Source organism: Oncorhynchus kisutch, linkage group LG4, assembly GCF_002021735.2.
Source record: "Oncorhynchus kisutch isolate 150728-3 linkage group LG4, Okis_V2, whole genome shotgun sequence".
Classification (NCBI taxonomy): domain Eukaryota; kingdom Metazoa; phylum Chordata; class Actinopteri; order Salmoniformes; family Salmonidae; genus Oncorhynchus; species Oncorhynchus kisutch.
The window spans coordinates 24,249,755-24,264,700 of NC_034177.2; the positions used below are offsets into that span (position 1 = coordinate 24,249,755).

At 40.7% G+C, this 14,946-nt stretch overlaps 1 protein-coding gene across 3 annotated transcripts in view; it reads left to right on the forward strand.

Moving 5' to 3' along the window:
- The window catches only part of LOC109889288 (VPS9 domain-containing protein 1-like), a 46,268-nt gene that overhangs the window by 15,762 nt on the left and 15,560 nt on the right, over positions 1 to 14,946 (forward strand). For all 3 annotated transcript variants that reach the window (XM_031822692.1, XM_020480614.2, XM_020480613.2), the window contains 11 exons: positions 385 to 564; positions 647 to 809; positions 1,151 to 1,265; positions 3,967 to 4,029; positions 4,412 to 4,464; positions 4,988 to 5,075; positions 5,178 to 5,263; positions 5,380 to 5,846; positions 5,946 to 6,075; positions 7,223 to 7,428; positions 9,213 to 9,291. In XM_031822692.1, the coding sequence (XP_031678552.1) occupies positions 411 to 564; positions 647 to 809; positions 1,151 to 1,265; positions 3,967 to 4,029; positions 4,412 to 4,464; positions 4,988 to 5,075; positions 5,178 to 5,263; positions 5,380 to 5,846; positions 5,946 to 6,075; positions 7,223 to 7,428; positions 9,213 to 9,291 (1,604 nt within the window). In that variant the 5' untranslated portion in view covers positions 385 to 410. The remainder of the gene's footprint in view (positions 1 to 384; positions 565 to 646; positions 810 to 1,150; positions 1,266 to 3,966; positions 4,030 to 4,411; positions 4,465 to 4,987; positions 5,076 to 5,177; positions 5,264 to 5,379; positions 5,847 to 5,945; positions 6,076 to 7,222; positions 7,429 to 9,212; positions 9,292 to 14,946) is intronic.

Sequence of the window (14,946 nt, forward strand, 5' to 3'; positions counted from 1 at the left end):
GAGGGCTTGATGATTAGTCTAATCAGCTGTGCTTTGTCCAGGGTTACAATAAACATGTCTACTGTTGGGGGTACTCGAGGACAAGGTTTGGGAAACACTGTTTTAGAAGGTAGAAAATAAACAATTGAACAAGTCCAGGAGTAAGTAGTTGACTGTGTTTGTTTGTAGACAATCACAGGATTACCTCACACATTGATTAATTTACTCCCTCCTGAAATAATCAACAACACTAAAGGATGACTGTATCAACCTCAATGATGTAGATACTGAGATTTTATCAGTTCTGAGCATCGATTGTTTTAATTTAGTTGTAGTGGGAAGTGGTTACCAGTTGTAAAATGTTGCTTTTCTCTTCTGCTATTTTGATTTTCTTTACTCATCCAGAGGGAGAGATAGTAGAGGTGGAAAAGATGTTGAGGCTGGCTGAGCAGTGTTTGGAGAGAGCCAAGTCCTCCTTCACAGGAAGGAGAGATGAACCTGCAACCCCTATCTCCTACACGACACCTATCAACTTGGCAGCACTTAGCCTGACCACAGCCTTAGCAGTAAGCCCTGGAAAGATTGGTAAATATATTTAGCCCCAAATTTTGCAACGTTTTCAAATGACTTTTTCCCGAAACGTGTCAACCTCCTGTCCCTCCTCCAGTTTCGCCACAACCACAAGAGCCGGTTATTTACTCGGGGCCTAAACATAACCCCAGGCCTGGACAGCGCAAAGTTCTCTCTGAGGGTGGAGGGGAGGTCATCACCTTCCTGTCCCCAGAAATCTTCCAGAGTTTGCAGATAGTGGAGTCGCAGGATACCAGGAAGTGAGTTGTTGGCAGAGAAACTGGGGACTAAACAATCAAGGGACAAAAAGGAGAGTTCTAGAAATAGCCACTCTGTGAAATAGAAGGACGCTCTCTGGTTACAGTATTCATGAGATGCCTACATCAGAAGTCACTCTTATCAATGAATGGTTGTCACCGTAGAACTTTGTTAAATTGTTGAAGAGGTCGATGATTAATACAGAGTTGATTTAATACAGAGTATTCAAATAGTGCAGAACTGAAATTCACATTGTAAGCCACCGCAGTCATAGACTTGATATATTTTATACCTTTGGTAACATGTGACTAAACATTTTTGTATGTTTTTGGGTGTATTAAAGGGAGCTTACACCCATAGAGGAGGCCTCGCGGTTGAACCAGAAGTTGAAAGAAAATTATGAAGCTCGTCTGGCCCGACTCCCCCCTGCACAGGCCCGTACACAGAAGACTTCCCTGGTCAGTCTTTGTTTGTGTGTTATTCACTTATACCAAAGAGACACCACATTTAGTTTAACCAAACTTTACATTGCGACCATGATTTTAGAATATCCCCAAAGTTGGATAAATTGAGGGATGTTGTTTATTTTATTTTATTTTACCTTTATTTAACCAGGTAGGCAAGTTGAGAACAAGTTCTCATTTACAATTGCGACCTGGCCAAGATAAAGCAAAGCAGTTCGACAGATACAACGACACAGAGTTACACATGGAGTAAAACAGACATACAGTCAATAATACAGTATAAACAAGTCTATATACAATGTGAGCAAATGAGGTGGGAAGGGAGGTAAAGGCAAAAAGGCCATGGTGGCAAAGTAAATACAATATAGCAAGTAAAACACTGGAATGGTAGTTTTGCAATGGAAGAATGTGCAAAATAGAAATAAAAATAATGGGGTGCAAAGGAACAAAATAAATAAATAAATACAATTAAATACAGTTGGGAAAGAGGTAGTTGTTTGGGCTAAATTATAGGTGGGCTATGTACAGGTGCAGTAATCTGTGAGCTGCTCTGACAGTTGGTGCTTGTAAATTAACTGGCTGCTATTTTAATTCACAGTTGTGTGTCAGATTACAGTAGAACACTGAAGCAAAGCAGAAAGGTTGTGAGATTCACACAGCTGTTATATCCACTACAAATAAGTTTGACACACACACACACACACACGAGTCACACACATGAGTACCATCTGATGTTGGTATGAGGCAGAGTTGGATCCAACAAGAACTCAGCATCATGTTTCTTCTACATTAATTATGTCCATCAGTTCTGGGACGCTGCTATGGTGGGTATTTAGAGCTGTAGACGTGCAGAAAACTGTTTCGAATGAAGTAGACTGATAACATGGAAATAAGAAATAATTCATGCTTGACGCAAGTGTACTCATTGATTGATCTATTTCATATTTATTTTTAAATATAATACTCTGGGTTTTGCATTGAAGCATAATCGCATGCATGCACGAGACTAGTGGCATGTGAATCCATACAAGGTTCACGCCCCTTCAAGGTGATTAGGGAATCGATTCGTTTGGACTTAATTTGGCGCGCCACACGTTCTTTTTGGATTCGAGTTTTAGTTGAGAAATCAACAGGATTAGTGACTCACTCTAAGGTTAGAGATTGAGGCGAAATACCGTCAGAATACAATCTACAGCTGGCAGTTTTTTCCCCCCTTCCTCTTCATGATCACGTTGTCGTGTCCTTCAAGGAATACTAGTTTTGACTTTTCCACGCGTTTTAGTCGCTTAGAACAAAAAAAAATCACACGATTTAGATGCAAAGAATGTTTCGGCGACATAACGGCCAAATGGATCTGCGGGCTCAGTGGGAAAAACTGAAGGAATTTGTGAAGGTACTTTTTATGTCCGTGTAGTTTCATTGTTTCATTTACGTTTTACAACTGGGAACTCGGAAATCTCAGATTTTAGTGCGTTCAAGAGTACTCTTTTCGAGGTTCTCAGTTGTCGTGAAAGTACCAGTAGCACAGACTACTGCACATGTACTCACAGGGTGACTAGTAAGCGTTTCACTGTAAGGTCTACAACACCTGTTGTATTCGGCGCACGTGACAAACTTTGATTTGATTTAGTAGTAGGATGTTCCCAATGAGAGTTTTTATATATATATATATATATATATATATATGTGTGTGTGTGTGTGTGTGTGTGTGTGTGTGTGTGGACAACCCTTCAAATGAGTCGATTCGGCTATTTCAGCCACACACAAAATCGAACACACAGCCATGCAATCTCCTTCCACAAACATTGACAGTAGAATGGCCTTACTGAAGATCGCAGTGATTTTTCAACGTGGCACCATCATAGGATGGTCTTGGGCTTTTGACCATTTATTTGTATTCCTCATGTCTAACTCATTGTTAGAAAAAGTTTGGTCCAGTTATATATTTATGAGGTATTATACATTGAGTGTACAAAACATTAAGAAAACCTGCTCTTTCCATGACTTAGCTTTCACCTGGTCAGTCTATGAACCCTTATTGATGTCACTTGTTAAATCTGATTCAATCAGTGTAGCTGAAGGGGAGGAGACAGGTTAAATAAGGATTTTCTTAAGCCTTGAGACAATTTAGACATGGATTTTGTATGTGTGCCATTGAGGTTGAATGGGCAAGACTAAATATTTAAGTCCCTTTGAACAGGGTATGGTAGTAGGTGCCAGGTGCACTGGTATGTGTGTCAAGAACTGCAACGCTGCTGGGTTTTTCACACTCAACAGTATCCCGTGTGTATCAAAAATGGTCCACCACCCAAAGGACATCCAGCCAACATGACACAACTCGGTGGGTCAATCATTTCTTGTGCTTTTTGAGGTGGAATGACCCAGTAGAAGTGACCTCTCCAGGAGCTTACTCAAGTGCAATCACTGACAACCCTTAACCAGTGAAGTTGTTGTTCAGACCCCGATGAGCCATATATGCAATCGGCCAACAGTCAGCCTACCTCAGGCAATTACTGGTTGTAGTGTTGAGGTGATAACATTTTATGTTTACCTTTTCAACTAGAATTCTTCCTCCTGGGAAATATTACTTGTCTTATCTCTCTCACAATGTAATTAGGACATTTCTGACATGTATGTAACATCTCTAGAAGTAGTCTGGAAATGTAAAATATTAATCCATTTTCTTTCAACGCAGACACTCTCTCTTCAGAGGCAGATGATGGAGAACCTAATCATTGCCAAGGCCAGGCAAGATGCTGTATCCTTCTGCTAATGTGGACTTTCGGGGTCAGTTTGATATTATATAAGTCTAGGAGTCAATTGGGTAAGAATGTCCACTTGATTAAGTTACACCAGGATCCAAATTATGGCATCGTGGCTGAATGAGCCTTACCTGTGATCCTTGGTAAACACATTCCAGACACCCCATGTTATGTCTCCTGTAACTGAGTCATAAGAGGACCCTAAAGTTACATCTATTATAGTGAATGACCTGTTAGTGTTGTTTGAAAGTAGCTACCTTTTGAGAGAATTTATGCTATTGGTTATCCATGGGGATAGGCATGTAGCTTTGGGGTGAGCTGCTGTTTTATGTTTAGATCCAGTGGACATTTGGGAAGGGTTCCTTAATATGTGTGAAGCTACAAAGGAAGATGGAGGAGAGGAGACTGCGGCTGCAGGAGGAGGCCAACAGGTGAGCATTTGTCCCCTCTGACAGTAGACCTTGGTACACATCACAGTTCAAGACTGTTGTATGGCTTTACAGTCTAACCGCATAAGTAATGTCTGTAGTATAAGTGCTGCTACTTTGTAGGAATTGAAATAAGAACAGAAACCTGACACTTGTGTATTTGCAGTTAAGTTTAGAATACTTCAGAACCATCTCCCCTCATTAACCACTCAATCCACCCTTAATTTAAGTCTTCTGATATGTAGTATGAAAGTAATTGAAATGGTGCTTGGAGCTGAGCTCCAGTTGCATCCATGTATCTGAGTAAGGGCTACTGATTGGCACAGGGGTCTAAGGCACTGCATCTGAGTGCTTGAGGCGTCACTACAGTCATCCTGGTTCAATTCCAGGCTGTATCACAAGCGGCCGTGATTGGGAGTCCCATAGGGCCCAGCGTTGGCCGGTGTAGGCCGTCATTATGAATAAGAATCTGTTCTTAACTGACTTGCCCAGTTAAATAAAATCAACGTGTCTATGCTGTATGCAGGAGATTTGCCGCATCTGGAACAATTACTGCAGAAGAACAGGAGCAACGTGTTTTGTACACAAATGTTTTGGAATATGAACAAGATCATGTGAGTTCAAAGTGCAGTGACAACTTGACAAGTCATTGTATCGATAAGTGAACTTTAGTGTTTCCTGTCGTTGTCCTCATCCTGTGTATGTTTGACTTATAGGACTGGCCCAAGCTTTGGAAAGCCAACATTAAGAAAAATCCTGATGATCCCACATTGGTGTCTGGCCTTGTTTCATGTCTTCTCAGGTACTAAACACGAGGCCGCACAAGGCAGTCCTAGTTCTATAATTTTCCATACATAATGTTGCTTAATTTCCTTTTGAATAGAGGAGTCGTTTTTGTGTGCTTGGTGTGTATCCTAGCTGTCCAGACCACCCTGTGATGATGTTACTGAAAAGGCTCCAGTACAGAGTTTACAACAGGCTCTACCCAATCGTGAGTAAGAGTCTCCCTACAAGTCCTGCCCTGCCCATGAAACCCTCCCACAGCGCCCAGAGCCTGTTGATGTCAGACTCTCATCAGAACGTGTCAAAATCCGAAGTGGGCCACAGTATGTCCTCCGATGCCTCTCTCAATATCTCCTTCTCCCATGACCATATTGCTAACGAGGAGGATAGTGATTGGCCCCATACACTGGACAGGGAGAATTCGTTTGAGGATCTGGAGCAGTTTCTGACACAGCTGGACTGGGCTCCATCACATGGGGACCCTGACGTGACCTTTGAACAGTCACAGTTGGATCAGGAGGAGCCTCTCGTTCAAGACTTGGAGATGCGTGATCTCAAAGAACACCTCAAGGCTATTGTGAAGGACATCCATATTGCCATTGGTTAGTATGACTGTTAAAATGTACTATGTAGTAGACCTCATGTTTTGCAGTGTTTTCTAATTGTTGAGGGAAATGTATGAAAATAACTTTGTGTTGCAGATCAACTGCTGTCGCTATGTCTTCTCTCCTTTGAGTGTCTGAACACAGCCAGTTCTAAGGACCTGTGTGTGGCCAGCATAGAAGAAGCCTTCTTCACTCCCCTCTGGAGCCCTCTGTTGGCTCTCTTCAGGTAATCTTCTCTTCTCTTTTTTTTTTTTTTGCAGCTATGATCACTTGCCCATATCTTGTGGCAAAAACTAGTGATTGGGGTTTTGAAATAATTTCACTATTCGAATAGTATCATACATTTCTGTAGGATATTTGAATTACATGTGTTTTTTTTATACATCTTACGGTCTTAACCTAAGGACTGCTGGCACTCTTATTGCTTAAGCTGCGGAGGGGGCAGTGTGAGAGGGAGAGCAGACAAAGGGAGAGGCGCCAAGGCAACTCGGTGACAGCCAAGACTAGCTAACTTGTAGCAGCCACAATGTTATTTATCATCCCATATAACAGTGCCTGTCTTGACTAGAGTAGCCTAGAGAAGCTAACCATATATAGTTAACTAGGCTAATTGAGGCCATATGCTGCTTTCTCCCCAACTCCATTCAGATAAAACAACCGCTTGCCTGTTGGTTGCTCAGTGGTAGCCTACTCCTTCTCATTTCGCTAACTTTTCATTCTGTGATTTTATTGCATCTTGCATTGCGTTAGTGAACTATCACTCCACTTGCTACACTTTAAGCCTCTGCTGAATTTAATTAGCTAACATAAACAACAAGATACACATGTGAAGGTTACCAGTTGGCTAGCGGCCTTTTTTTATGGGGTGCACGTCATAAAACCTACATTGAAAAGTTTGTTTTATTAAATTAATCATTTTAAATGTCATGGTATATCCTATATGTAACAATGTCACATGGATTTGTTATTTACGTTTAGAAAAAGCATTTTCAGTGTTAAAATAGGCCTATAAAAATAACACAAGAATTTGAATAATAACGTCAGTTCGGATATTTGATATTCGAATAACCGTGCACATCCCTAGTAAAAGCTTCTTGTTTGCAAAAGGAGTTGGATGTCAGGCAGTGGTCGATAGATGGCGTTGGTATGCTACAACTAGAAACTGTTCTCTCTTCTCCTATTAGCCTGCTGCATGGTTGATTATGCGTATCAGTGTAGTGAGATGATTAACAGACCTGTGATTCTACCATTCCTTGACGTATTCAATCTGTCCATTTAGAAAGGTAGTTCAGTGTGAAGCTGGTGTCAGTCATGTCACACTACTTCTTGATTTGGCATGGTTACCTCTTATTTCTTTGTCCTGGACTATGAAGGAAGGTCCACAGAGAGAGGGAGCTGTCCTTTGAGTCCAGTATGAGGCTGTATCGGGATGCCTCACCTGGTGATGTTGGTGTCCCATCGAAACTGTACCCCCAGGACCCTGTCATGCTGCATGGTTCCTACCCCTATGACTCGGCAGTGCAAGAGCTTCGCTTGCTGTGCAGAGATTGCTGTCCCCAGAGAAAGCTGGAGTGCATTGGTGAGTGAGACCCTCAAGACCCTCACTGTACAATGATAGTGTGGGAAGTGTTCTTTACATTGCTCATACCGCAGAAGCATTTAATTGGGTGGAAAACCCATGTTTCTCTGCTCCAATAACATCCCATACACAATGTTATTTTATTTCAGACAGGCTGGAATCTGTTTTGACTTGTTTGTGTGATGTTATTGATGATTTCCATATGCCTACAGTTGGAAGCTTACATACACCTTAGACAAATATATTTAAACTCAGTTTATTCACAATTCCTGACATTTAATCCTTGTAAAAATTCCCTGTTTTAGGTCAGTTAGGATCACCACTTTATTTTAAGAATGTGAAATGCCAGAATAATAGGAGAGTGATTTATTTCAGCTTTTATTTATTTTATCACATTCCCATTGGGTCAGAAGTTTACATACTAATTGAGTGTATTTGGTAGCATTGCCTTTAAATTGTTTAGCTTGGGTCAAATGTTTCCGGTAGCCTTCCACAAGCTTCCCACAATAAGTTGGGTGAATTTTGGCCCATTCCTCCTGACAGAGCTGGTGCAACTGAGTCAGGTTTTAAGGTCTCCTTGCTCGCACACACTTTTTCAGTTCTGCCCACAAATTTTCTATGGGATTGAGGTCAGGGATTTGTGATGGTCACTCCAATACCTTGACTTTGTTGTCCTTAAGCCGTTTTGCCACAACTTTGGAAGTATGCTTGGGGTCATTGTCCATTTGGAAGACCCATTTGCGACCAACTTTAACTTCCTGACTGATGTCTTGAGATGTTGCTTCAATATATCCAGATAATTTTCATTCTTCATGGTGCCATCTATTTTGTAAAGTGCACCTGTCCCTCCTGCAGAAAAGCACCCCCACAACATGATGCTGCCACTCCCGTGCTTCACAGTTGGGATGGTGTTCTTTGGCTTACAAGCATCCCCCTTTTCCTCCAAACATAATGATTGTCATTATGGCCAAACAGTTGTATTTTTTTTCTTCTTCAGACCAGAGGACATTTCTCCAAAAAGTCCGATCTTTGTCCCCATGTGCAGTTGCAAACCGTAGTCTGGCTTTTTTTATGGAGGTTTTGGAGCAGTGGCTTCTTCCTTGCTGAGTGGCCTTTCAGGTTATGATGATATAGGACTCGTTTTACTGTGGATATAGATACTTTTGTACCGGTTTCCTCCAGCATCTTCACAAGGTCCTTTGCTGTTATTGTGGGATTGATTTGCACTTTTCTCACCAAAGTACGTTCATCTCTAGGAGACAGAACGCGTCTCCTTCCTGAGCGGTATGACTGCTGCGTGGTCCCATGGTGTTTATGCTTGCGTACTATTGTTTGTATAGATGAACGTGGTACCTTCAGGCATTTGGAAATTGCTCCCAAGGATGAACCAGTCTTGTGGAGGTCCACATTTTTTTTCTAAGGTCTTGGCTGATTTCTTTTGATTTTCCCATGATGTCAAGCAAGGAGGCACTGAGTTTGAACGTAGGCCTTGAAATACATCCACAGGTACACCTCCAATTGACTCAAATTATGTCAATTAGCCTAACAGAAGCTTCTCAAGCCATGACATTTTCTGGAGTGAAATAAGTTTTAAAAATCTGTCTAAACAATTGTTGGAAAAATTACTTGTCATGCACAAAGTAGATATTACTATTTTTTGTTATCAAGAAATTTGTGGAGTGGTTGAAAAACGAGTTTTAATGACTCCAACATAAGTGTATGTAAACTTCCGACTTCAACTGTATGTGTTAGTCACCTTTGTTTTGCGTCCTGTTCTGTTGCAGTTCGAACGTTGCGTCTGATCTGTGCTTGTGCTGAGGACTACTCCTGCCTTCATGAGGCAGAATCCAAAACTGCAGCCATGTGAGTGTAATACTACAACATTGCTTTTATGGATATGAACATGCTCACATGCTGGACCATGCTTGTTTCCCCTCAAATCTCTCACACACAGTGCAAACAGTGTTATTTACAGTGCCTTCAGAAAGGATTCACACCTTGACTTTTTCCACCTTTTGTTTCCATCTGAATTTAAAATGGACTAATTTGAGATTTTTTTGGGTCACTGGCCTACACACAATAAACATCCCATAATGTCAAAGTAGAAATGTTTTTACAAATTAACATATATATTTTTTAATAACTACATCACTTTACCCCACACATATTCTACCACAAAACCAGGGAGGTTTTCCAATGCCTCACAAAGAAGGGTACCTATTGGTAAAAAAAAAAGGAAGGGAGACATTGAATGTCCCTTTGAGCATGGTGTTATTAATTACACTTTGGATGGTGTATCAATACACCCAGTCACTACAAAGATACGGGTATCCTTCCTAACTCATTTGCTGGAGAGGAAGGAAGCCGCTCAGTGATTTCACCATAGGCCAAAGGTGACTTTAAAACAGTTAGTATAACGGCTGTGATAGGAGAACTGAGGATGGAGCAACAATATTGTAGTTACTCCACAATACTAACCTAATTGACAGTGAAAAGAAGGAAGCCTGTAGAGAATACAAATATTCCAAAACATGCATCCTGTTTGCTACAAGGCATTAAAGTAAAACTGCAACAAAATGTGGCAATGTTTGGGGCAAAAACAACACAATACTGAGTACCACTCTCCATATTTTCAAGCACAGTGATGACTGGATCGTGTTATGTCCTTAACACTTGTAAGTGTTAAGGACCAGGGAGTTTTTCCAGGATAAAAAAAAACTGAATGGAGCTAAGCAAAATCCTGGAGGTAAACTTGGTTGTCTGCTTTCCACCAGAAACTGGGAGATGAATTCCCTTTTCAGCAGGACAATAACCTAAAACACAACATCAAATCTATGCTGTAGTTGCTTATCAAGATGACATTGAATGTTCTTGAGTGGCCTAGTTACAGTTTTGACTTAAATATACTTGAAACTCTATGGCAAGACCTGAAAATGGTTGTCTAGCAATGATCAACAACCAATTTGACTGAGCTTGAGGGATGTTGAAAAGAATAATGGGCCAATGTTGCATAATCCAGATGTGGAAAGCTCTTAGCGACTTGCCCAGAAAGACTCATAGTTGTAATCTCTGCCCAAGGTGCTTCAACAAAGTATTGACTCACAGGCTGACGACAAAATAAATGTAGGAATCTATATTATTCAATTATTGCACCCACACTGCTCGCGCATGCCAACGAGCATCTGCGTTGCCAAGGGCTTTAATAGAAGTCAGTTTTATTTCTGACGCAGATCGAGCTGCAAGTCCTGCCTCTCCCATCTCCTCATTGGTTTATAGAAGCAGGTACCCATGTGCCATCTCCTCATTGGTTATACCCACATGGGTGACTGAAAGAGACAATAGGTCGGTGGCGGCAACACGGAACCCAAACCGTCTGTTTGCGTGTGCAATCGTGCATAAATATATTTTGTCCCCCTCACACCAAACGTGGGTTAAAATATCAAAACAAAATCTGAAACGATTATATTAATTTGAGAAACAGGTCAAAAAGCATTAAACATTTGTCAATTTAGCTAGTTATCTTGCACTTGCTAGCAAATTTGTCCTATTTATCTAGCTTGCTGTTGCTAGCTAATTTGTCCTGGGATATAAATATTGTTGTTATTTTTACCTGAAATGCACAAGGTCCTCCAATTAATCCACACATAAAACGGTCAACTGAATCGTTTCTAGTGAACTCTCTTCCTTCCAGGCCTTTTCTTCTCTTGACTTTATATTGCGACTATAAGTAGCTAGCAACAGCAAGCTAGCTAAATAGGACAAATTAGCTAGCAAGTGCAAGCTAGCTAGCTAAAATGCCATAAATATTTCATGCTTTTCGACCTGTCCCCAAATTAATATAATTTGTTCAGAGTTTTTGATATTTTAACCTGCTTGTCGTGATCACGTTTGGGGTGGGGGGACAAAATACATTTATGCACGATGGCACACGCGCTCAACTGGTTTGGGTTCTGTGTTAGTGGTGTGAATACTTATGTAAATTAGATTTCTGCATTTAATTTTCAATAAATGTTAACTTATCCAGGAACATGTTTTCACTTTGTCATTATGGTTATTGTGTGTGGGGGATATATATTTTAGAAGTCGACCGATTTAATGATTTCTCGATACCGATTTATTGGAGGACCAAAAAAAAAAGCGATGCCGATTAATCGGCAGATTTTATTTTATTTTTTAAAACTTTTTTTGTTTGTAATAATGACAATTACAACAATACTGAATGGACACTTATTTTAACTTCATATAATACATCAATAAAAGCTATTTAGCCTCAAGTAAATAATGAAACATGTTGGTTTAAATATTGCAAAAACAAAGTATTGGAGAAGAAAGTTAAAGTGCAATATGTGCTATGTAAGAAAGCTAACGTTTCAGTTCCTTGCTCAGAACATGAGAACATATGGTGGTTCCTTTTAACATGAGTCTTCAATATTCCCAGGTAAGAAGTTTTTTATGTTGTAGTTATTATAGGACTATTTCTTTCTCTACGACTTGTATTTCATATACCTTTGACTATTGGATGTTCTTATAGGCACTTTAGTATTGCCAGTCAAACAGTATAGCTTCCGTCACTCTCCTCGCTCCTACCTGGGCTCAAACCAGGAACACATCGACAACAGCCACCCTCGAAGCAGCGTTACCCATGCAGAGCAAGGGGAACAACTACTCCAAGTCTCAGAGCGAGTGACGTTTGAAACGCTATTAGCGCGCACCCCGCTAACTAGCTAGCCATTTCACATCGGTTACACCAGCCTAATCTCGGGAGTTGATAGGCTTAAAGTCATAAACAGCGCAATGCTTCAAGCATTGTGAAGAGCTGCTGACATACACACAAGTGCTGTTTGAATGAATGCTTACGAGCCTGCTGGTGCCTACCATTGTTCAGTCAGACTGCTCTATCAAATGCTAGACTTAATTATAACATAATAACACACAGATATACGAGCCATTGGTCATTCAAATGGTTGAATCCGGAAACTATCATTTCGAAAACAAAACGTTTATTCTTTCAGTGAAATACGGAACCGTTCCATATTTTATCTAGTGGATGGCATCCCAAAGTCTAAATATTGCTGTTACATTGTACAACCTTCAATGTTATGTCATAATTATGTAAAATTCTGGCAAAACAATTACGGCCTTTTGTTAGGAATAAATGGACTTCACACAGTTCGCAAAAAGCCAGGTGGCCCAAATTGCTGAAAATACCCTGACTGCTTGCACGGAACGCAAGAGAAGTAACACAATTGCCCTAGTTATAAGAAATTCATGTTAGCAGGCAATATTAACTAAATATGCAGGTTTAAAAATATATACTTGTGTATTGATTTTAAAGGAAGGCATTGTTTATGGCTAGGTACATTGGTGCAACAACAGCGCTTTTTTTCCGCAAATGCGCTTGTTAAATCATCACCATCGTGTCTAAAAATACCGATTGTTATGAACTTGAAATCAGCCCTAATTAATCAGCCATTCCGATTTTAATCGGTCAACCTCAAATATATTTAATACATTTTGAATTCAGGCTGTAACAACATGTGGAATAAGTCAAGGGGTATGAATACTTTCTGAAGGCACTGTTTGTTTTAAAAATAAATAAAAAATCTGACCGTTTCTGTGCTTTTATACAGACTTACTGTACAGATATTTTGGGGGGAGTATCCAAATATAATTTAGGACCTCCTGCCTCGGTCAGTGGTCGCCTTGTCAGACTTCATCAGAGATCACTAAGGCCAGACACAGCAGGGGTCTGGCCAAGGATCACTGCCCCCTGCAGAGTGCCCCATCCTGGCCGACCCTCAAAGTGGGTCGCCTTGTCTGGAACATACTCAGGCAGGGCCCAGCTAGCCTAGGAGCTGTGGATAGGAAAGCGGCTCTACTGGGCAGCAGAGAGAGCTATAGGTCAGAGACCATGTAATGGGTATGCAGAGTGTCGACGTTAAGTCATTTGAGGTTGGGGGAGTAATGTAGTGAGAAAGTTTACTGGGTTGTTTGCTTGATTAAGTAGTCTACTACTAGAAGATAATTTAATGAGGCTTGCTAGTGTAGGCAGGAAACTGATGGGGTAGATCAAACATTTAAGAGCCAGTCCACACGCTACCTAAATGACACCCAGTAAACGTCTGTCTGCATAAAATTCTAATTGGACTAAAGCCCTATTCGCACGGGACCAGTATTACTAGAGAATGTTGGTTATGTAATTATTATCCCAGCATGTCTGTTTTTTCCAGTGGATGATTCAGACGGGTTTTGTTTTAGCAAACTGCCCTGTAATATGTTTTTCACAATTGACCGTTATGACGGAAGCCTGGAGGCTCTTCTATGCGCGATGCTATTTCAAATGTCTAGGGATAGCCTAATGTTGGCCTGATGGCCTTGAGTTCGGCGGAAGTCTAAATGATAATCCATATCAATAAGATCTGTAACCTATGCAGAGATTGAATTACCTGATGGATTTGGCAATTTATCAATTGCACTGTATATTGTCCACTTCATCTTTTAATAGAAGTATGGCACTGGGAAAGTTGATATATGACAAAACAAATCATTAATCTGTAGGCTACAATCATAGCACTTTGTTTTAAGCATGAATTTGTTCCTATGTTCTTACCCAAACTGGGATGCAGCACCTGTTAAACCCTGTAATATCCCTCAAAACACAGGGATGATTATTCGCACGGGCTAAGTGTTATCAGAGGACCTTCCTTCCAAGTAAAACATTACTGACATGGCAGATTCGGACAGGACTAAAATTACATATGGTGAATTTGTGATCGTGCACATAATTACATGACCTTAGCACTCCCAGTAAAACTTATCCCATCCGAATAGGGCTTAACAGTGAAATGCTAACTTACGGGCTCTTCCCAACAATGAAGAGAAATAATAGAAAAAATTATACAAGGAATAAATACACAATGAGTAATAACTTAGCTGTAAAGTACACACGGGTACCAGTACTGAGTTGATGTACAGAGGTACGAGGTAATTGCAAGCATTTCGCCACACCTGCAATAACATTTGCTAAACGCGTGTATGTGAACAGTTAGATTTGAGTTAGCTATGTCACTTTATACCTACCTATATGTACTAGGCAACAGGATAGATAATTAACAGTAGCAGCAGCTTATGTGATGAGTCCGGAGTTAGCCCGGGTAGCTATCGATGAACTATTAAACATTCTCATGGCTTGAGGGTAGAAGCTGTTCAGGGTCCTGTTTGTTCCAGACATGGTGCATTGGTACCGCGCGGTAGCAGAGAGAACAGTCTATGACTTGGGTGGCACCAGTCTTTGACTCCAGCCACCCATAGGCCCATTGCATGAACTTATCAGGCACCTCTAAAACTAAAACTGTTTGAGAATGTGGGCTCCACAACCAACCAAACAAATTGTTCTCTCTCATTATGTTTGTTTGGAGCATTGAGGGCATAGCTCATGTAGTGCTGGCACAATTACTGTGTAACCGACAGTTATGGGTGAAGACCGTCATGAAAAAAATATTGCCATAACCATTTTAA